At 45.3% G+C, this 24,468-nt stretch overlaps 1 protein-coding gene across 1 annotated transcript; it reads left to right on the top strand.

Annotated features, from left to right (window-relative positions):
* Positions 1-714: 714 nt before the first annotated feature.
* Positions 715-2,479, top strand: LOC115773392 (shaker-related potassium channel tsha2). Its single transcript, XM_030720104.1, has one exon. It carries the CDS (start codon positions 715-717, stop codon positions 2,155-2,157), a length of 1,443 nt encoding a protein of 480 aa, XP_030575964.1. The 3' UTR covers positions 2,158-2,479.
* Positions 2,480-24,468: the final 21,989 nt, after the last annotated feature.

Below are 24,468 nucleotides of genomic sequence, written 5' to 3'. Positions count from 1 at the left end.
GGTGGATGAAAGAAACGATGGATGGAAGAGGACGAAGCTCTGAGCCACAGGTATTCGTTCAGCAGCAAATTATGAATGAAAAAAGACGATTTATTTTTTGCATGAAATGTGCACGTTTTTGCATGAAAATTCTCGCGCTTTCAGTTTCCAGATGTCTTCATTGTAACTGCATGCGCACTGTTGCAAACGTGACATCATATTACAGCATAAACAACAACCCATGTGATAACCTTGAGCCCGTGCCACACAGGAGACAACAGGTTCATTACGCACGACTCTTTGTGTGCACGCAAACTCTCCCCGAATCCCGCATTTCCTCGTTTATTTTGTGCATGTCTGTTCCTAAATATCTGGTTCCGACTCATCCTGAGCGTCTGTGCGTGCATGTTTGTTTTTATTTCCCCCTCAGTGAGAGAGCGTGCACACACACACGTCAGCTCGGGGAGGGCAAAGCCTGCTTAAAATGCAGTGAATGTGACAGCAGAGCCGAGAGTCCAGACTACAGCGGCGCGTGGACTGGAAAGGTGAGCGAGGAGGTGTTGGGGGTGGCACAAACATGCCAGCGGAAGCAGCCCACCCGCAGACGTGACGCCGACACAAAGGAGAAAGACACGCGGAGGCGCTCAGCTGGTTTCCAAATACGCGCAGAGGTGTCGGAGGGGGAACCGAGAGGACTGAGGAGCGGGACGCGTCGCCCTTGTCTGGGGGGGAAAGATGACAGTGGTGCCCGCAGAGAACCTGGATGAGACTGTGGCACTGGCCGCGCTGTCAGCCCAGGATGTGTACGACCCGGAGCGAGCCGAGAACCAGGAGTGCTGCGAGCGCGTGGTCATCAACATCTCCGGGCTGCGCTTCGAGACGCAGCTGAAAACGCTCGCCCAGTTCCCCGCCACCCTGCTGGGAGACCCGCGCAAGAGGATGCGCTTCTTCGACCCGCTGAGGAACGAGTACTTCTTCGACAGGAACCGACCCAGCTTCGATGCCATCCTGTACTATTACCAGTCTGGGGGCCGGCTCCGGAGACCCGTCAACGTGCCCGTGGACATTTTCATGGAGGAGATTAAATTCTACGAACTGGGGGAGGAGGTGATTGAGAATTTTAAGGATGATGAGGGCTTCATTAAGGAGGAAGAGCGCCCGCTGCCCGAGAACGAGTTCCAGCGGCAGGTCTGGCTCCTGTTCGAGTACCCGGAGAGTTCCGGACCCGCCAGGGGCATCGCGATCGTTTCGGTTCTGGTCATCCTGATCTCCATTGTGATCTTCTGCATGGAAACTTTACCGGAGTTCAGGGAAGAGGCCAGAACGTTTGGGGACCAGCTGGTGGTGAACGGCACAGCGCGCGCAAAGAAGCCGAACCCGTTCACGGACCCGTTCTTCATCGTGGAGACGCTCTGCATCATCTGGTTTTCCTTCGAGCTGCTGGTCAGGTTCCTCGCGTGTCCGAGCAAGCCCGCCTTTTTCAAGAACATCATGAACACCATCGACATCGTGGCCATCATGCCCTACTTCATCACGCTGGGGCTGGAGTTAGCCGAGCACCAGGGGAACGGCCAGCAGGCCATGTCGCTGGCCATCCTCAGGGTCATCCGCCTGGTCCGGGTCTTCAGGATCTTCAAGCTCTCCAGACACTCCAAGGGGCTGCAGATCCTCGGGAAAACGCTGCAGGCCAGCATGCGGGAGCTGGGACTGCTTATATTCTTCCTCTTCATCGGGGTCATCCTCTTCTCCAGCGCCGTGTACTTTGCGGAGACCGACGACCCGGAGTCGGGCTTCAGCAGCATCCCGGACGCGTTCTGGTGGGCCGTGGTGTCGATGACCACGGTGGGCTACGGGGACATGTGTCCGGTCACCATCGGGGGCAAGATCGTGGGGTCCCTGTGTGCCATCGCCGGCGTTTTAACCATCGCGCTGCCGGTGCCCGTCATCGTGTCCAACTTTAACTACTTCTACCACCGGGAGACGGAGCACGAGGAGCAGTTCCAGTACACGCACGTGACCTGCGGACAGCAGCAGCCGCCCTTTGGAGAGTTCAAGAAGAGCGACAGCAAGCCGTCCCTGTCCAAGTCTGAATTTCTGGACAGCGACGACGCGGACTCCATCAAGTACACCAACTGCAGCCCGCACAAAGCCTACACCGGCAAGCTCACCGACGTCTGAGCCACGATTACGCATCAGCCGCGCGCTGACGGAAGCTCATCCCAAACATCCCGCGCTCTGCTTTGACTTCAGACTGGCGAGATCCTTTTTCCTGCCATCTAAGGGAATTCTTTCATTCACAGACAGCAGCGGATGGACGAAGAGAATTCACATTTACCCCCTGACCGTCTTCCATTACGTGCGTCACGAGTCGGACACAAAGAAGCTTAGAAGTGATCAAAGCCAGCTGTAGCACTTTATTCATCGATATATTATTTATGTTTCTATTAGCACTCTATTACACTCTAATTCTATTAAAGGTCCTTCATGAAGCAGGTTTAAAGTTTACACCGACAGGACCAATTCAATCTAAATTTACTGACTGATGCAGGAGGCACATGGCTGGCAGCATGGACACACACACACACACACACACACACACACACACACACACACACACACACACACACACACACACACACACACACACACACACACACACACACACACACACCTGTTATTTCCCGTTCTTGTACTTTCCGTTCAGCTTGGATGGAGCTCAGTGGTGGATCAGATGATGCGCAGCCAGCTGGAAAAAGCATTTATTCTAAAATTTTAAAACAAAACGACCCTGATGGCAGATGTTTTTGAATTTGTATTATTAGAAACAAACAGACAAACAGACAAACAAAAATCCGAGCACGTGCGCCTTGTTATTGCCATGTAGAGGTGAGAGTTACGAAATCAGGTGCAGCTTTCTCCAAACCAACAGCGCCGCTGTGAGGACGAACGGAGGCTCTGCGTGTCTGTCTGTGGATGCAGTTTCTATAGCAACCTTCCAGACTTTTCCGTGTTGTCTGCCACAGGAACGAAAGGACGCGGGACGAAACCGCAGAGGCCACAAAACCACCATGTTGTGGAAACGCGTCCATGTTGAATCCACCGCTGAACCGTCACCGGCACCGGAAACCTGCAGCCATGCTTCACCTGCCGTCAGCACACGCACGCACGCACGCACACACACACGGTCTGAGCCGCAGTCAGTGATTATGTGTATTTTATAAAACTCGTGATTTTAAATTCTATATTTTTTAGTTTGAAAAAAGAGAAAATATTAAAATCTAAGAAGAGCATCAAAATCCTTCAGCAGCTTCTAGAATAATAATACAAATATTTTTTATGTTTTAGAGCTTGATAAATACTGATAAATATATATAATTAATATACACATTAATATTTTAGAAACAGTTAGTGTCTCTGAAAACAATATTTTTGTGCTACAACAGAAAAACTTCAGATTTGAAGCAAACATGAAAACACAGAATGTGACTTCCTGTACGGCAGCTCAGTGAGGCCAAAATGCTTTGAGTTTAAAATCTAAATTTAAGCTTCAGTTTCTTTTTAACGCAAAAATATTTCACTTTGAAACATCTGAATTCTTTAAAACGTGACAGTTTACAAAGAAAAATATGATAAAGTTAAGCAGCTAAAATTTAACTAAATGAAATTTTTGCAAATCTAAAATTACACATCTGCTGCTGCATAAGCCGGGTATGGAAGCATGAAAAGGACAAAATTAATTTCAGCTTTCACGTCACGACTCAGATGATCATGATGAAACATTTGGAAAACCATCTGATTTCATCTGATTTCTGTTTCCCATTTCAATTATAAATTTAATATATTTTCAGAAGTATTTTTTAAGAATTTACAAATTAATATAGAAGATTTTAAAAACATATTAAGTTGTTTAATTTCAGGGCATAAAATGAAAGTGAAATTATCTTCAGTAACAGGGTGAAATGTAATTAAAAATGTGTCACAGGTTTAAATTTAAGCAACTAAATATTTTTTGTTTTAAGATCCCAGCAACACTCAGAAAAACTGAAATATTTAGATTGACGGTTTCATGACTAGGACTCAAATTTATTGTGAAATGTTCAAAAACAGCTGGAAAACAAAACTAAGGAGGAAACTGAAACAACAAAGACTCAGAAGGTTTTCATCATAAAATATTTTGATGTTATAAATGCAGTGAGATTTAAATGGAAGCTTCAGATATGCAGTTTAAATGATTTCGGCACCTTTTTTCTTCCATAGACTGTGATAAGGTGACTTTACTGAGTCACAGGTAGTGATTAAAGTCCGTGTTGGAGCCTGTGGGGTCTGGAAGGACTCTCTGGGTGTAACGTCTCAGTAAAAAAGATTCACCTGTTGGAGCTGCAGGGACAGCGAGAAACGGCACCACCGTGCTCACCTGGACGCCAGGGATGGACCATCAACTGGACCTGGAAAAAAACAGAGATTTTAAATGAACTCATGGAACAAAACAAAAAACTGTCCCAGGAGAAGTTTTCCCTGTGGAGGGGAAATGGATTATCACCTGACCGATGGATGTTTAATAGGCTGACCCTCAGACTGTGATCCAAACAGAGGTGAGTGTGTCAGAGTTCACCTTCACCTTACTGTTCACACACACACACACACACACACACACCTGAGCCCGTCAGTCACTGAAGCAGGGAGCAGTGTCTTATTTGGGCCACCAGGTGGAAGCAGAGCAAACCAAAAGCAGCCTCGGTGAGTGGCTGTGAGCCTGCCTGCGCAGCAGCTCCTCTGACTGTGGCTGCTGCTTTATAAGGCCACAAAAGCTCCAGAGAGCTGCAGAGGTGACCGTGATTCTCTGTGGGCTTGTTTCTGACCCTGCAGCTAAACTGTGCTGCTTAAACCAGCAACAGATGCCAGCTGATGATGATTAATGCCCCCCCCCCCCCCCCCCACACACACACACACACACCCAATATGTCGTCTGTAAAGACAAACAGAAAGAAAGCAGTTGTAGTGCTGTAATAATTCTGAAGGTACAGCATCATAAAGCACACGCAGAAAAGTCACGCTGTCCTTCGACAGCCGGGCGGCTCTTTAGGTCCAGTTTGAATCACACCAGGTTGCACCGGCTGCCTCCTCAAAATCATTTAAATCAGGTCCGTTTCCTTCAGACAGCCCAACAACGAGCTGCTCAAAAAGGAAACAGAAAATCATTTAGTGTGACTTCAGAATGACTGCAGGCAGACACAGAACCAGCCTGAAGGTACAAAACAGGAGCAAAGACACACAGACGAGTCCAGAGTGACAAAAACAGTCGCTGAGTGCGACAAAGACAAAGACGTTTGTAAGTTTACTTCATTCACTCATGTTGAGTTAAAGTGGCCAAGAACAGTGCAGTGACAAACAGCAGGATCATTATCTGTAAATATCGAGTACAAATACTCTTATTTTAAAAATCCTCCTTCAGATCCTTCATGTAGTCGTGTCCTGATCCTCACTTCAGCTGCAACACACATCTTGATTGTGAGCATGTTGTGGTTTCCAGTGTGAAGTTGTTATCGTGCCCCACGGCTGAGACTTGTTAACGACTCACAGTCAGTGCTGTTGGTTGGATGCTGATGAAAGCGTGCTTCCTGTGACAGCGCCGTGCATGCACAAAGCATTTCCTGCACAGAGAAGGGCAACGTGGCTGCCTGATGATAATTCATGTAACCTGAGCAGATTTCAGTGCGGTAATAAGCAGTCACAGATTTTTAGCTGAGGGAGTGATGAGCTCATGCTGCAGGAGTCACTCCTCCCACAGTATCAGTCACAATTTAATCAAACATAACGACCACACAATGATCACTTAAACTGTGCTCAAGGTCATCATCAAGGTCAAATGAGTCTTTCTCTTTATTTTAATTCACATGTTATTATCAGGCTGTCCTAAAAGCTCCCTGAAAAGCCTTCAGCTGATCCAAAATGCTGCAGCTAGAGTACTGACAGGGACTAGAAAGAGAGAGCATATTTCTCCCATATTGGCTTCTCTTCATTGGCTCCCTGTTAAATCTAGAATAGAATTTAAAATCCTTCTCCTCACCTACAAGGTTCTGACACATCCTAACCTCCTGCATCCTCGTATGAGGACATGACATTTATACTTCCATCTGTGTCTGTTTTTCAGTGACACTGAACTTCAGTGCAAAGCTGACAACATGCAGCACCGCTGTCGGCCTGCAGGTGGCAGCAGCTGCTGCTCTCTGCAGCTGTTAGGACACAGCATCTCACTGGTTTTTAATCAGACACCTCATTAATACATAAATATGTAATTTAATAAGCAGCATGAGGGCACTGATGAGATGTTGTCTTTAAAGCGACAGCAGCTGAAGAAACATCTTTGATCAGTGCGCTTTAAATTTAAGGTTAAAGTTTCCTTTAATTTGCTGTTAGAGCTCCACAACCTGCCAACATGTCCTCTCAGATTATGGCTGAGAGGAGCAGCTCATTAAGGAGCCTCCGGATCATCCCGGACTTTTTTCATGGCTGTTCCTGCTAATTTCCATCTTCCAAATTAGGACTGAGAAACTTAGTGTCACACACAGAAACAGCGGCTTTCATAACCCCACTGGGTCATGAAATATCTGGACACATTTTCTCAGTTTAATCTTATCTCTGAGTCTGCTGGTCAGACTGGAGATGCTGGTGAGAGTCTCAGTTCGTGGAGAAGCTAACGAGCTAACGTGGACGGCCTCAGAGACGTGTCCTGTAAATAACACAGACTCACAACCGGCTCCTTGGACTTAAAGGCGACCTGTTTGCAGCGTGCTGTGTGAGCGGCTCTCTGTTACATAACACACTGTCACACTGAGAGCTCCAACAAGCACCGCGCTAACTGACTGCTCCTCCCCGGGGAGGCTTTTCAGTTCCCTCCCTCTGACCTCCCCCATCCTCCTCCTCCTCCCTCTGCATGTCCTCTCTGAACATATGCATGCAGCCGGGGCGGGCGGAGGTAAACAGGTTTCCCCTTGGATGACACCGACAGGGCAGAGTTTCACTCTGACAGCTATTGTTAGCATCTTTGTCAGTGCTGAGGGAATCTGTCCTGAAGCCTCGAGTGGCCAGCAGTGAGTTACACCACCACCACCACCCAGCCCACTCCTTTTTCCACTTCATGTAAGACAAACAGCAGCGTGGAGGTAACCAACCAAACAAAAACAAAACAACAATTTGACAAAATAAAAGTCGACTCAGCGTCATCGTCGCTCTCAGCACGAGCGCAGCTTCTTTCCTACAGCTAATGTGCTCTGAAGAAGGTGAACGTCTATTTTTCCTGTCAGAAAGTTTTTAAAAAGTGTGAAAGAAACTGAATTTGGACCCGAGCTGAAAGCCAGAGGCTCGGCTGATCGGCTGATCGGCTGATCTGCTGATCGGCTGATCTGCTGATCGGCTGATCGGCTGATCTGCTGATCGGCTGATCGGCTGATCGGTGAGTTCGTGCTCAGCAGCTGTAAATCAAATCTATAAAAGAGAATAATAGATGCAGTAAATGATCCTCGCTCTCTGGAGACTCTTTGTTTACAAAATGATATGTGACACGTTCATTCAGGGGGAAGGTCGCCGTCATTTAAAGGCCTTTATGTCACGCACACTCGATGGATTACACACACCATCAGCAGCAGCTGTGGGTGCCGTGGCGACGGTCACAGCATCACGCTGATGTGATTTAATGCTGTTTGTATTCCTGCTGTAATTCAGACAGAATCAGCCTCAGCTGTCTGCAGCGCCCCCTGCAGTCTGAGGAGTTCATCTGCAGACTCTCACTCTGCTCCAGTTTGTTCGTTTTTCACCAGAGGAACGACTCACAGCTCAGAGTAAAGCTTCTTCATCTGATCAGTTTATCCTCTCTGAAACAAGCTTTCCTCTGAGGTGGGCGGGGCTTGTGGTTGAAGCAGCCTGACCTTTGACCTGCTCCATTATTTATATACTGAGCTCATGATTAATAATATCCACCACCGGAGCAGGAGCAGGAGAATAGGTCCGCTTTGACTAAACAGTAAAATAGTTTGATATTTTTTCCAATAAATCAAATATTCAGTCTCTATAATTTTATCATGTTCACTTCCACAAAAAGTTTGGCGTCACCTACAAATGTCCTCATATTTGGTTTTAATTCATTAAAGTCATTAAAATGTAGCTGATAATAAATTAATCCTTTTACTGTAATTAATAAATGATATTTCCTGGAACATGTAGGCGCGCTGAAGCCTGTTTTCCTCCAATCATCCAGCAGAGACATTAAATATGGAGGAGACGTGCAGCCATAGAGTCATATTCATAAATCTGCCCCCACCACCTCAAATGTCCAAATTAATCAGCTGTGCTTCACTGTATACCTTCTTTACACTAAAAACTTCTGATATGAGCGGCAATGTGTGTGTGTGTGTGTGTGTGATCACATAAAAGCTTGTAGGTCAGGTTTGGATTAGTGCCACATGTACTGCATTAGAAAGATTTGGGGGTAACGTTGGGTTGGGTCAGGGTCACAATGAGGTCAGAGCAGAGTTCTGATGATAAATCCAGCTTCCTGAAGCCCTTCAGAGGCCCAAACACTGCTCTTCCAGGACAGAGAGCAGGGAATGAACCCTGAATCTCGAAGTACACAGAGCCTCCTCCAGTTTAACTTCCACAAAATGTCACTGATCCAAACAAACCACAAACCGGAGCACGAGGAATCAAAGACCAGCCATATCCGAACAGTCAGGAACGGGGGCGGGACAGGTGCTTTCTCACAGGTGCATCATGAATCCGCCCACTGTGACGATAAACTAAAAGTCATTGTAAAGATGGTGTGTGTTCATCAGTGGTCATTTGTGTGTTTGTGAGCGTCATGAGGAACTAAACATCAGCGAGAGCGCCGACACCAACAGGAAGTGAGCACGAGAGAGCTGAGGGGGTCAGAGGGGCTTCGTCCTGGTTCTCCAGACCAGGTGTGTCCAACCAGGTGACTGAGTGCTCAGCATGCCCATGCTACATTCAAGGACACCTGTGAAAACAGAGGCTGTGACATGTTCTCACTTCATACCAAATTCCAATCACACCTTTACTGTTGGGATTATTAGTCTGCAGCTCATCCACAGAGTCACAGCATAAAGACGAGGAGGGAAGCAGGCGGTTAGCGTCACCTGTGCTCAATGAGATCAGAGTCACACCTGTAAGCTGAGGCCACTGAAACCAAATTTCTCTCTGATATTGATTATTTGCACTCAGCACGTTCTCTTCCTGGAATAAAGTCTATTTTTAGTGGTCCCTGTGTGGAACATGTGCAGCCATGCTTGAAGATGCCAGCTGATAATACCTTGCAGAATGTGCTGCGGTGAAGTGAAGCTAAACAAAACACAGGGAGCAGTTTCACCAGATTCTTTATAAATTCCATGCAGTCCACAGCTGGTTCATCTTCATGCTCCAGCTCACCGCTTGTCCTGCTTCCACTCATCACTTCCTGTCTGGAGAAGCTTTTTTAGGCTTTTTTTGGGTGATGATAATTTCCCAGCAGTGTTGTGAGATCAGTGTGGGCCAGTAAAGCCTGCAGGCTCTCTGTGACCGCCTGTAACCGTTTTGTTCCACTTTGTTATTATTTGGTTATTTAAAGTTCATCACCCGACCCTGGTTTTTCGCCTAACGAGGTGCAGCGTCAGCTCTGCTACTGAAACTTGTGGGCAGATGGTTTTGTGGCTGGTTGTGTTGCACATGTATTTTTAGGAGTTTGTGTTTCAGAGTGAGAAGTTTTGGGTCAGGGTTGCAGTGAGGTCAGAGTCAGATTTGTGCTTTTCTACAGCTGCAGAAATGACAATAAAACGTTTTCTGTTCAGACTGAATTCACAGCAGAGTTCTGATGATACAGATTCTGAATCCAACCACCCGTAAGGCCTCCAGAGGCCCAAACTGCTCCTGCAGCAGGTGATCAGAGTGAGCGCTCAGTGAGTCCTTATCCCAAATATTATTGGTCCTCAATAAAACTGAACGTGGATGATACTGAGCTGAACTTAATGTAACATAAATCTCATTTTTACAGTGTGTGATGGAACACAGCTGTGTCATAAAGTTTACTGTTTTTAAGATCTGTCAGAATGACTGAAGTGTGTTCATGTCTGAAGCTTACAAAATATAATATTAACTTTAATAAAAACCTGCAGCCTCACATGGCGTGCAGGTAACACACAGACAGCTCAGGATGTGATGATGTTCTTCCTCACGGTGTACAGGTCAGCTTCACCCAGACAGCAGCTGAGCCTGCAGGACCACACGCACTGATCTGGAGTACCATGCAAACAAAAACCTGTGGGAAACCTGAACCGGTCCTCTTGGCAGATCGTGTTGTGATCACATTGTTAGCAGATGATCTGCAGAACTTTCTGCTCACATCAACACGTTTTTGTAATTTTGTCAAATTGAAACCATAAATCTAACCAGAAAGGCTGCTAAAAAAAAAAAAAGTTTAATGAGTGCGGCTGTTTTGAACTTTTGTTGCTGTCAGTTGGATCCACTTAGAATAACTGATGAAGAAAACAAAAGGATCCAGGATTGAACCCTGTGGGACACCACACGTTTGCTGAGATTCTGATTCAGTGATCGCCACACTCACTGCAGCCAGTTTTACACCCACTCCAAGTGTTAGAAGGACTAAATCAGATTTTTGTTCTCTGAGCATCAGTGATGATCCATCACAGTCTGAATAACAGTTTAATGTCTGTGACGCAGAGGAGCAGGAACCAGCGTGGATGTTTGATCTGTTTCTGATAATTCACTGGAGGAAACTTCATGAGGTGCATTCTGGGTAAACTCTGAAGTCTCACATCAGTGTGTGTGATAGGTGGCTGCTCAGAGCAGGTTAGAGCAGGTGACAGGTCTCCTTTCACCCACATTTAGAGACCTCAGAGCTGTGATCTGAAATAACCCCACTGTGAAAATAACCCAAAGAGCACAGAATGTTTCCAAAAGCCTGATTATCATCAGTGTGCAGCAAACATTGGGCAAAAATACATATTTTAATGTTTCTACTCAAAATGTTTTGTCTGATTAATTCTTACATGCTCAGTGTGAGTCACTGCAGCCTGAGTTTTGTACTCTGAGCCTTTTTAAAAACAGATTTAAAACCGCTGCAGGATTTTTTTCTGTGAATTTAATTTAGATGTTTCAGACGTGTCATCAAGTGAGTCATTTCAGAGGCATGAATGTTTAATTTAAGTGGACATTTCAATAATTAGAGGATACAAATGACCAGTTTGAGTGGAGGAATTATTAATTTAAAAGGATGATTTCTCAAAACTCGTCTCAGAGTCTTTTAAAAATCAGACCACGTGTGACGGAGCAGGACTGAACTGAGAACCAGTGAGAGCCTTTAAAACACATGAGGACGAGTTCAGGACGAAGAGTTTCCTCAGAGTCTTTTTCCCAAAGCAGATGTTGGTGACGTGTCATAATCGTCCTGTGATGATGCGGCCGAAGGGAGACCTGTAACTGTAACTTTACACAGAACAAACAGGAAGTGATGCTGCTGCGTTGTCCTGTCCTTCCTCAGCGACTGTTCGTGGTGATGGGGGGGGCTGCAGTGTGTGTCCTTGTGTTACTCTCTGCTGTGAGAATCTGATTACACTGCAGCGCTGAGGTGAATATTTCAACTGTAGGTGGACATCGAAGAGACACAACATGATTTAATATTTAATATTTGTTATGAAACATATTTGTGGTCACATCCAAAAATATATTTACATACAATGATATAGTTTCTCTGCTGTGATTAAGTGATAATGCAGTAATATAGAACCTTCAATAAAGGTACTAGTTGTAGTTACCCTCTGCAGACTGAAGCTCTCACCACCGGGGGCAGCGTTTCACCGGTGGGTGTGTGATGAAGTGTTTTTGGATGTTTGCTGCTGCTTTAAATGAAGCTGTGTTGTTAGCTGGTTAAAGGAGGGTTACCTCAGCGAGACCATCTCACAGCTGCAGCTCAAACATGTCAGCCTGTGATTCACCTCCAGTGTTTCTCTGTTTTCAGGGGAGGAACGATGAACCTCGTCCAGCCGACAGAGTCCGGCCCCCTGCTGCGTCACCGCTCTTCCTCTTCCTCTGATGAAGGAGAATTAAAACAAAGTGACTCTCACAGGAGACCTGAGACGCCTTTCCCTTACAGGAGGATGCTCTGACTGACTTTTCTTTCTTTTTTTGCACACTCGCTAAAGACTCTGAGGTACGAGGCAAACGTTACTTGAATCTTGCTACACGTATGTACTACATGTCTGCTGGCTGGCGGAGGCCTCCATATACTCACGAGTAGATGTTCTGTGGGAGAACGCTCCCCCTGCTGTAGAGAAAAAGTACTTGTACGTCCTGTCTGTGCGTTGCATATCATATTCAAACCAAACATATTACTGCATGCTTGGAAAGTAGAGCATGTAAAGAGAAGAAAGCGTGTTGGACTGAAGCCAGCGCTCTGAAATACGGAAACAACGACATCGGCCGCTCATCGATATTCTGAAACGATTCTGTTCCGCTGGCGAACTTAGTTCCTAAATCTCTATTTTTTAAAGTATCATACTGTATATGTTTTATATGGAGAGGAATCGGTTCACTTGGTGAATTATTTTGTAGGTTTTTCACATTTTTGCTAATGTGTTTGGATTTCCTTTGGCTCATTTTTTGCCTTGGTAAAAACGAAGCAGCTCCAGCAGGCAGCTCCGGTCACACGTCCGCCCCCTCTGAGGGGAATGTTTGAGGGGTTGGAAACAGAGACGGCTTCATGCATTGATCACTGAATGTTTCTGACTGTGTGGGTTCCTGATCAGAATGCTGTATATCTGTTATACCGAGAACATCTACCTCAGTGTCCGCTCATTACCGACAGAAGCTTTAACACCCGCGCCCCCCCATCAGCTCTCGTTAGGCCTCTAATTACCTGCTGCAGCTAACCAACGCTCTCTAAACTGCCAATCAAAACCTTAGAGGGGAAAAAGCAACATATTAAATAGGGTTGAATATGGAATATATGTATGCAGCCAAATTGTTATTAAGTATCAGATGTTATGCAGTAAAACAGCTTAGAGCCTCGTTTTGCACATTTTGTTAATTTATCTGTGAACTTGGAGGTGTGACTGTTTCTGAACTCACTGTTTATTTAAAGGGCAATAACTGAGCTGCAGAGTGGATCAACTCTTTAAAAGAATCGTTAAACTGGTTCAGTTCAGTCTGAAAGGAGTCCTGCAGGCTCGAGGCTGCCGGTTTAAAGCCTGCAGGCTCGATTTCAGGGCTGCATCCCGAAGAACATCAGGATCCCAATATCAAGATCCTCTTTCTTAATCAAAAGTCTCAAAGACTTTGAAGTGATCCAGTCTTTTACTTTCTGTGGACAATGATTGCTAATATATCGATGATGCTCCTCTATAACTGGCTGCTTCACACCTTTTATTTTTAGCGTATTATTATTTTAAGACGATCTTTTCAGCTCATTTCCAGCTCTGCATTTTTATCAAGTGGCTCCACTACGGCAGCTTTGCATGATTCAGAGTTCAGAATAATCCTTCTGTGTTTCACACTGGGCCTGAAACAAGCTGATTTAGCTCCTGTCTCTTTAAGACGCTATCCCTAAAAGCTCACTTCTGATTGGACAGTTCACTGGCATTGCAGCTGCTTCATCATGTGATGCATACAGGCCCCAAAACCCTTCATACATGCATCATCAAAGCTCAGCTGTAAAATGCTGAATAATTCTGAAGTATGAGTCCACACCGTGGGGCCTTCAGGTTTTACTGTCAGCTGATAATTTGCAGCTGTTTTATTGAAGTCTCCATGGAAACCAGTGTGTTTCCCAGAATGCTGTGCTGTTGCATCATCATGCTCCTGTTGTAATTCTGCTTTGCTTAATATTAAAACAGCCGAGGGAGGTTTTTGTGTGACGGAGGCGCTGATGAGCAGTGACTGCGTATTAGTGCTGATGATTAATGTGTCTGCATAAACGTGCAATAACAGAGCGAGTGCGTCCAAGCGCCACATGTTTAACCGTCTTTGAGCTTCACCGCGTGTCCTTCATGCTTCAGTCTCAGTCTCAGTTCAGACTCATCAGCCAATCATTCTCATTCTCACCCAACAAGGAAAAAGCAACTGTGATTCCTGTAATCCGGGAACTTCAGCATGGAAGCATTGGGATTTCTCTGCTTTGGTTTCTTTCCATTTATCGATGCCATGTTTATTTTATTTTTGACAAACTTTAATTGTGGTTCTATTTTTGATAAAATAAATCTTTAATTCTGCTCGATCTCCATGTGTTTCCCACTGACACACATGCAGGTGTGTCGCTTTCTGTGGTGTGTTTATGTGCCATGAACATCAGCTCCGGGCTTCATGGTTGGATTTAAAGTTTGGAGCTCCATCCTGCAGCTCCTGTGGTCTCATGAAGCAGCAATATGAGAAAAAACGTTCATGAAGGAAACATCTGATCTGAATACCTGAGTGTGTGCCCCTCTGCTTATGATCTCTAACATAATCTGGGTCAAAGGCTCTGACATGCTGCTCAGTTTTCTCATGCTAAAGCATTATTAGTTTAATCTTAAGGTCAGCACCTCTTCAGTCACCTGCAGGGATTAAAAGTGCAGCAGCTTTTGGTTAATGACGATTTAACCTTCATTCAACCTGCATTATTTCTGTTAATGTAGCAAATATATATAACACATATGGATATGAGGCATATGCAATATTATAACTGGTCACATGAGAAGCTTCCCTCAGTAAACATGCCTCCTGATTCATGTGTGAATCTGCTGAAGGCTGCAGTTTAAAACCATCAGCTGACTGACTTTGGTTGGTTTGTAGTCAAACTGAAAGTTTTCTGGCCTGTTTTGACTTTTATGAAGTTTTTACTCAGAACAAAGTGAAATCAACAAAAATAGGCGGCGTGGGTGTGCAGCAGTCAGTGCAGCTGTGGCTCCTCCCACAGTCTGAGAACGTGGTTCGATGCGTGGGGTGGACTCTGTCAGCATCTGTTCAGAACCTTTTAGCCAAATGATTTAAGTCGTTACAATAACTGGATCCACATTTCTTGTTTTCTTGCATCAATCTGCAGTTCAGTTTTGGCCGTCACACTGTGGCCATGATGGAGATGATGCTGCTGTTTAATGGGAAACAGAGCAGGGTGAAGCTGGTCTCAGTGTGAGAGTCACACACTTCTTACACGCAGCATCCACCTCGACCTCCTCCTCCATGACTGAGGAGCTTCATTCATTCATGATAAATGTGTTCGTCTGATCCACCCCATCATATCAGAGCCCTCCGCCCCATCATATCAGAGCCCTCCGCCCCATCATATCAGAGCCCTCCACCCCATCATATCAGAGCCCTCCGCCCCATCATATCAGAGCCCTCCGCCCCATCATATCAGAGCCCTCCACCCCATCATATCAGAGCCCTCCGCCCCATCATATCAGAGCCCTCCACCCCATCATATCAGAGCCCTCCACCCCATCATATCAGAGCCCTCCACCCCATCATATCAGAGCCCTCCGCCCCATCATATCAGAGCGCTATAACCCATCATATCAGAGCGCTATACCCCATCATATCAGAGCCCTCCACCTCACTAGAAAACATCCTGAAGAAAGAGGTCAGCACTAGAAGGAATCGTGCCACTGCTGAAAGCAAACCACAGCCTTCAGCTTCATTCTTTAAACAACGCTGTTATAAATCATGAAGAATATTAACGTGTGAAGGACGCAGAGCTGGTGGGAATGTTAGATGGTGCCGTGAAGAGCACCACAAGCAGAAAATCCAGCAGATGTCACTGAGAAACATGCAGATATTCATTACTGAGCAATAATGCATGAAAGTACCACATCGTCAGGAGGCTGTTCATACCTGTGCATAAAAACATTTACAGTGCCTTAAATCATGACGTGATTCATTAATAACCCCGTCTGAGGTACCACAGAAGAAGAAAGTGTGTGTTTCTATCACAGGCCGAGGGACATAGAAACCATGTAATGTACAGTAATGCACTGAATGTACAGCGAGCAGCAGACTTCTGGTTCACCGTGATGAAGAAGAGTAAAATGTACGAAGGCTCAGAGAGGATTTTAGATTTGCACATTTGTCTGAATAAAAGTTTTAGATTCAGAGGGAACATAAAGTCTTATTGTGGGTTACAGCGAAAGCCCCTCTCTGAGCTTCAGTGTGTGATACACATGTTTACCTTTGACCTCCTGTGATAGTGATGTTAATCACATGTATGTTCAGTTTCCTGCATTCACTGGTGTGTGAGTTTGTTTCAGTGTGTTTGTTCAGTTATGACCAAAGTTATTCCATCGTTTCCTGAACTAAACGTCCAGAGCTGGTGTTCTATTTAGCATTAGAATAAAAATGAAATAAGCCAAAAAAATAAAATAAAAAAAATAAAAATGAGTGAATATGAAGCTTAGATGTGATTCTGCAGCGTTTACAGCCATCATCTTAAAACATGACGCAGCTTCATCGCAGTTCATCATATTTAAGACAAAATTCCTACATGATCATCCCAGACCCCCCCCCCCCCCCCCCCCGCTACTGTCCAGTAAAAACAACCAGTGAAAAACAAACATGTTATTGTTGCAGATTATTAATATTTCCTTTTAATATTTATTAATGACTCTCACAGTTATTTGTGTGATTTCATGTAATTTAGCAGCTTCATAAGAAATATAATACAAAAATTAAAATAGATCTTAATTAAATCTTCCAGGTGTGACGCATGTTTATACTTTCCTGACATTTTGGATCTCTTGATTTTCCCAAAATGATGTCGGAATTTTCCAGGAAAACTGAGCCGGTCGGTTTTCCTTTGTTTTTTGTTTTGGATGTGATGAGCTAACGTGAAACGACTGCGTCGTTCTGTAACACAGTTATGCATTAATGAACTGCAGTGATGTCATTCGTTACATATTCAGTGGCAAAAATCAGAGAGATAAATGTTTTTTGTTCTTTTGGTCGTAACGCTGTCAGACTGAGGAGAAGAACTCCCAGCTGTGTGTGTGTGTGTGTGTGTGTGTGTGTGTGTGTGTGTGTGTGTGTGTGTGTGTGTGTGTGTGTGTGTGTGTGTGTGTGTGTGTGTGTGTGTGTGTGTTGAGTTGTTTTCCTGCTGATACAACAGAAAAAAAAAAATATTTGTCTGCAAAACCTCAAATTGTGTCCTGAGTGTAAAAAAATCTCAGATTTTATTTTTGGTAACTTGAGCATCTGTGTGTGTGTGTGTGTGTGTGTGTGTGTGTGTGTGTACGGCTGGTATAAAGTCCAACAACAGAAACAGAGATGTGTAATAAATGTCTGGGATGGTGCGTCCTGTATATGCACAGCAGAGTCATCCTGAGTTTAATGTGGCCTTTTCTTTCTCTTTCTGTGCTGCAATGTTGTAAATGATTTCTATGATGTAATGTTTATTAAAGTTAATGAGGCTTTATGTTTTTACCACCTATGTTTAATAAATAAATGAGCTGTGCTGAGCTGTCGATCCCGACCCGTCATTCATACACAGCTCAGGTCAGGCTGACCTCACCTTCATCAGCAGGATGCTCATGACCCTGTCAAAGGCATCTGAGGCACCACAGAAGAAGAAAGTGTGAACATTATCAGAGCTTCGGGGTCTTTTTAAAGATGATCCTGGTCTCTGAATGCAGGTGAAAGCTCACCTTTCACCTCCTCTGACCTGCTTCGGTTCACAGTGTTTTTCAGCCCTGACAGTTTCCTGTGGATCTGCTGTACTTATGAAGTTATGAGGCCTCAAAAATGCTGGAAGGATCATTAAAAAGCACTAAATTTGGACCGACACCTGTATGTCAGTAAAGGTGGTTTATGCAGTGCTTTCCAAGAACAAAGTGCTTTAAAATATAGAATAAAATACAACAATTAAACCTGCATCAATAGATCCAAGTAAATGACATCATTCCTGCACAGGTGAGTCTGCAGCTGCTTCTTAAAGGTACCAACAGAGTCCAGCGGACGCCTGAGGACCACGGCCTGAAAAGCAGCGTCTCCTGTCTTTAACCTTTGACCTCAGAGTTCTGTATAGATGAAGAAGTTCACTGATATGGGGAGCCATGTGACCATGAAGCTCTCTGAAAGTGAGCACCAGCCTGGCAGCAGCTTTCAGGACCGTTTGCAGCTGATCTGCGGATGAGATGCTCCGGCAAAGGAATAATAATCAGGAATAATGAGTTACAATAACTGAAGTGTGATGAATAAAAGCATGATCATTTCACACTGACACGGCTGCAGTGTGTGTGTGTGTGTGTGTGTGTGTGTGTGTGTGTGTGTGTGTGTGTGGTTCTCATGTTTGTCTGATTTTATAAGGTGCAGATTAAGGTGCAGATGTACAGTAAGTGGGTTTTCTTCCCACTCCTGACGACAAGATAATTTTCTTTTTTAAGTGACTTCATATTTTCTGTTTATGTGTTTGAAATAAACTGAACAAAAACAAAACAACATTATCGTCTACAGTATCTGTAATCTGTGATCACACCAATCAGATCAATGAAGCAGAGATCCAGCCCCTCAGCAGCTGTAACAGAATGAAGGAATTAAATATTAATCTCATAACATCGAGCAGGTCAGCCGTGGATTCAGTTCACGTTTACCTTTAATGTTTATTTATTTATGCTTGTTTGGGATCCCTGAAGGGAAACCTGGTAAGAGGAAAACTGTGGCTCCAGTGTAATCCGGTGTAATCACACGGTGCGTGCTAGGAGATGAAATACTTTTACATATCTTTATATTTCCAGCACCATAAATTCATGTCCCTGTTTCTGCTGTAACATGAATAGTTTGACTGCTGTTTGCAGAGCCGTGTGGCTCCAGCAGGTAACCTGAAACATAAGGACCCCGAGCTGCAGCCAAACGGATCAGAAACCTGCACACAGTTCGAGCCGCACCGAGGACGCCGCGCTCAGCAGACTTTATGTTGTTGGCTGTAACTCATTTTATCAGACATGTATTTAAATAGCTCCTGTTTTAATGATGTAATCATGTTTTTATATACATAACTTTTGACTGACAGGTATTTCTTTATGAAACACCCACAAAATTTGGGATTCATTTTGAAGGAATGTTTATGTCACTGAATTTGTGAAATAATAATCAAATAAATGAAAAGCTCTCAAACACAGTGGCCTGTTTCTGCAGACGTGTCTTACAGTTTTTACAGAGCACAGTTTTATTGGACGTTCAGCTTCCAGTTTATTTATATTGTTGTTATTAAATCCAAGAACATGTAGGTCATTTCTGGAAATATAGCCTAACAATAAGTTCCAGCTAATTACTGGGTCATAAACAATGTAATTAAATCCTTTTCTGTAACTCTGGGTGAATAACACTTTACTTTACAGGTTCAAATAATAATGCTAATTATGCAGTGGCAGCATTTAAATAACTGCTAGCTTAATAGAGGAAAGCATAAGATGATTTGAATAAATAATTGGATCATGGAAAGTGAAGCTGGAAACATCTTCTGATTGAATCTGAAGCTGTGGGATGGATCAGTGGAGAGTCTGCAGTACGAAGCCATGAGCAGATGACTGTGAGGACTTCCTGCCTCCAAAGTCAGCTAACAGAAAGCTTCCTCTGAGGTCAGAGGCGGCCAGCGAGCCCTGTGATGACAGCATAATGTGATGGCCCAGATTAATGACCAGCGGCCAACGAGCCATCTTCAAATGGATGGGAATGTCTTTGGATTACTGGCTAATCCCAGTGGAGATTTGAGAGATGAGAGAACTTTGTGGGCATGATAAAGCCCAGCGAGGTCTGTGTGAAGCAAAGATTAGTCGTCTAACAGGCGCTCCAACATGAAAACACCGCACAAAGCCACAGTGAACTCTTCACCTTGGTCAGCTGATGCTCATTACACTGATCACATGAAATAAGCGCTGCACTAACACGTAACATACAGGACCCTGTGAACAAAGACCTGGTCAAGCTTGTTTCTGCAAATATCTCCATCTAAATTTCCCCCACCCCCCACGTGTTGATGGATTAGCGAACGGACCGCAGAGGACCGAGAGGTCCCGCTCTGCTGCATTTTGATGTTCAGCTCAACGCAAAGCGTGAAATAATCTCAATGAACCAATATGGCAATAAGAACGCTGAAGACAGATTCCATTAGTTTATAATGACATTAGGAAGCCTTTGGCCTGCTATGCAACATAGTAGCATAGTAACAAAAACTTTAGCAACAAGCAGGGTGAATCTATCCAGGTAGCTGTAGCTTAGCTATGCTGCACATATTTCAAACATGATGATACGCTCGATGTTAAAGGATTAACTGACAATTAACATTTTGATGCTGCTGCCAGCATCAAAATGTTTCCCGGGTACCCATCAAGGTGCTACATGTCAGTTAGCTTTAGTCATTAGAAAGTCTGACATGTCGACCATCCATCAGCTACAAAGCAGCTGTGAACACTTTATATGTGGACGTAACTGTACTGACCTGTTCGGTAGCACAGTGAGAAATCTGCTGCATCAGTTTTTAGACAGCGTATTGGAGGTGTTACAGCCATAAATGCTGGAACGTCCCCTCAATCTAATGTTTTAATTACAGATTTTTATAAAATCATAGTGGACTTTGGGAGGTGGTGCAGTGGTTAGGATCTGTTCACGGTGTACCCTCTCCTGAAATATAACCATGTATAACATCATATCATCTGCGTATAATATCACAGCAGCCATCTCACCATAATAAATGAGGCTCAGTGCAGCTTCACAAAGCACCGAGTTCACTGAGGTGCCCTCAGCACAGATTCATGCAGAACATGAGGCGGACCGTCGGTTCCTTTGCCCGCTGTGGTCCTGCCTCATGATCGATCAATTATTTAACAAAGAGCGGCGCTGAGTTTCACGAACACAAAGGCCGAGGGTCTCACCTCTCAGCCGTCCTTTCAGTCGTGCAGACAGCCGCTGATCGAATGATGCTGCTGTCACAAAGTTATGCTAATGAGGAATGATGTCATAGACAGGAGAGGAAATTCACAGAAACCCGAAGCTGGAATTTAAAATCCTGATTCTGCCTTTGTGTTGATGAGGCGGGGAGTGCGCGCACACACACACACACACACACACACACACACACACACACACACACACACACACACACACACACACACACACACACACACACACACACACACACCTTATACAAACTGGAGCAGTGATAAGGTTCCTGAGTCCGTGCACTATATCTCAACTCTACATTAATTTAAAAAAGGAAAACAACATACTGCATACAGACAATGAAGTTTGACTTTTTTAGGTTATTTGTGACTAAAGAAACTAAAAATGCCTCAGCCGAGTGAAAAAGAGAATGCTGTATGTGATTATGAACAAAACAACTAACCACACATTAGTTTATGATCCATTCTTTCTCTTGGTTATTTTTTACCATATCATGAAATCTAACACAACTCTTTGGGGAAGCTTTTCAGATCTATAACAAAATAGAAGCAAAATGTTATGAAACCATAAAAATGAAACACAAGCTTCAAAGGCTGATTCATAAAAACAAATATACACAGCCTTGTATCACACCAGCTGTTTGAGCAGGTCTGAGGGCAAAGGTCGTTTGTCTCTTCTTATTTTGACATTATTTTGGGTCGAACCATCAGTGAACGGAGCCAGAGGAGGAGGAGAGGCAGCAACTGCAGCACAGCAGGCATCGCTGTCTGCAGCGTCCACACGCTCTGACTGCACAACTCGCTGAAGTCCCATACTGCTTTAATTGGTTAAGCTGTCACATACTGACAGCTAAACTGCTGCATTTTCTCATTCAGCCTGCACCGCTGACCCCCCCCCCCTAATGTTAAATGGTGCAGACTATCAGGACCCTCAGCAAAAAATAGATGCCAGAATCCCCTCAAAGAAAGACGGGCTTTCTAAAAATAGCGCCCACGCCCACAGAAATACTGCGGTCACAGCGGGGATTTCCTGAGGGTGGATGAACATTTATGTCTTCATTGTTAGATAAAATGAACAAACTGGATCAAAGGAATAAAACCCTGAGACTCCATGTATGGAAATGAGCTAATATACATAATAAGATCATTATTATGGAAACACCTCCCCTATAAAGCCCTTCTTATCAGTATACACCTATTTAATATCTGATTTTTAACAGAACCCATATACATTCATAATGGAGACGCATTTATACATTTTAAACATTTTAAATGAAGCTATATTTTTTCCATCAGTTTGCTCTCAGTAACCCACAGCGACAAAGTGAAAACATGTTGATAGCACGTCATCTGATTGGTTGGATTTATCGCTGTAATATTTTACAGGTCTTTACCTCACATTAAGAAAACATTAAATATGACTGTTCTTCTGGATTGGTGATATCATTTAAAATTCACAACCAGAAATTCCGGCCCTCTAGGGACCTCATTAAACACCTGAACCCCCCCAGCATCATTCATGGCTGGTTTTCCACTAACGCCCGGTCACAACAATGTCATTTTTCTGCCATCATACAGTAATGAAGTCTGACTGGAGAGGGAAGCTTCAGTACTGTTTGCTGGGTCGTGGGGACAGTTGCAAGGACAGTTGTGGGGACACTTGTGGGGACAGTCGTGGGGACAGTTGAGGGGACAGTCGGGGGGGACAGTTGTGGGGACAGTCGTAGGGACACTTGTGGGGACAGTCGCGGGGACAGTTGAGGGGACAGTCGGGGGGGACAGTTGTGGGGACAGTTGAGGGGACAGTCGCAGGAACAGTTGTGGGGACAGTCATGTGGACAGTTGCAGGGACAGTTGTGGGGACAGTCATGTGGACAGTTGCAGGGACAGTTGTGGGGACAGTCATGTGGACAGATGCAGGAACATTTGTGGGGACAGTCATGTGGACAGTCGCAGGAACAGTTGTGGGCACAGTCGCAGGAACAGTTGTGGGGACAGTCATGTGGACAGTTGCAGGGACAGTTGTGGGGACAGTCATGTGGACAGTCGCAGGAACAGTTGTGGGCACAGTCGCAGGAACAGTTGTGGGGACAGTCATGTGGACAGTTGCAGGGACAGTTGTGGGCACAGTCGCAGGAACAGTTGTGGGGACAGTCATGTGGACAGTTGCAGGGACAGTTGTGGGGACAGTTGTGGGGACAGTCATGCGGACAGTTGCAGGGACAGTTGTGGGGACAGTTGCAGGAACAGTTGTGGGGACAGTCATGTGGACAGTTGCAGGGACAGTTGTGGGGACAGTTGCAGGAACAGTTGTGGGGACAGTCATGTGTACAGTTGCAGGGACAGTTGTGGGGACAGTTGCAGGAACAGTCGTGGGGACAGTCGGGGGAACAGTTGTGGGGACAGTCGTGGGGACAGTTGAGGGGACAGTCGGGGGGGACAGTTGTGGGGACAGTCGTGGGGACAGTTGCAGGGACAGTTGTGGGGACAGTTGCAGGAACAGTCGTGGGGACAGTCGGGGGAACAGTTGAGGGGACAGTCGGGGGGGACAGTTGTGGGGACAGTCATGTGTACAGTTGCAGGGACAGTTGTGGGGACAGTTGCAGGAACAGTCGTGGGGACAGTCGGGGGAACAGTTGTGGGGACAGTCGTGGGGACAGTTGAGGGGACAGTCAGGGGGGACAGTCGGTGGGGACAGTCGTGGGGACAGTTGAGGGGACAGTCGGGGGGGACAGTTGTGGGGACAGTCGTGGGGACAGTTGCAGGGACAGTTGTGGGGACAGTCGTGGGGACACTTGTGGGGACAGTTGAGGGGGACAGTTGTGGGGGACAGTTGTGGGGACAGTTGAGGGGACAGTTGAGTGGACAGTCGTGGGGACAGTTGCAGGGACAGTCGCGGGAACAGTTGTGGGGACAGTGGTAAATGGTAAATGGACTAGTTCTTATATAGCGCTTTTCTACTCAGTATGAGCACTCAAAGCGCTTATACAACCTGTTTGCATTCACCCATGCACTCCCATTCATACAAGCACTTCCATTTTTATGAAGCTAAGTGCTTTTAATTAACTAACATTCACTCACATTCATACTCCGACAGAACGGTCGGAGAGCAACTTGGGGTTAAGTATCTTGCCCAAGGATACATTGGCATGTAGCCCGGAGTAGCCAGGATTCGAACCGCTGACCTTCCGATCAGTAGGTGACCTGCTCTACCTACTGAGCTACAGCCACCCCTGCAACTGTCCACAGTCATGTGGACAGTTGCAGGGACAGTCGTGGGGACAGTCATGTGGACAGTTGCAGGGACAGTTGTGGGCACAGTCGCAGGAACAGTTGTGGGGACAGTCATGTGGACAGTTGCAGGGACAGTTGTGGGGACAGTCATGTGGACAGTTGCAGGGACAGTTGTGGGCACAGCCGCAGGAACAGTTGTGGGGACAGTCATGTGGACAGTTGCAGGGACAGTTGTGGGGACAGTCGCAGGAACAGTTGTGGGGACAGTCATGTGGACAGTTGCAGGGACAGTTGTGGGCACAGTTGCAGGAACAGTTGTGGGGACAGTCATGTG

The sequence above is a fragment of the Archocentrus centrarchus genome, chromosome 23 (genome assembly GCF_007364275.1).
Source record: "Archocentrus centrarchus isolate MPI-CPG fArcCen1 chromosome 23, fArcCen1, whole genome shotgun sequence".
NCBI lineage: Eukaryota > Metazoa > Chordata > Actinopteri > Cichliformes > Cichlidae > Archocentrus > Archocentrus centrarchus.
This window is presented reverse-complemented; position numbering and strand designations above follow the sequence as displayed.

Coding starts and splice junctions, on each gene's coding strand:
- LOC115773392 (XM_030720104.1), top strand. CDS start 715: ATGACAGTGGTGCCCGCAGAGAACCTGGATGAGACTGTGGCACTGGCC.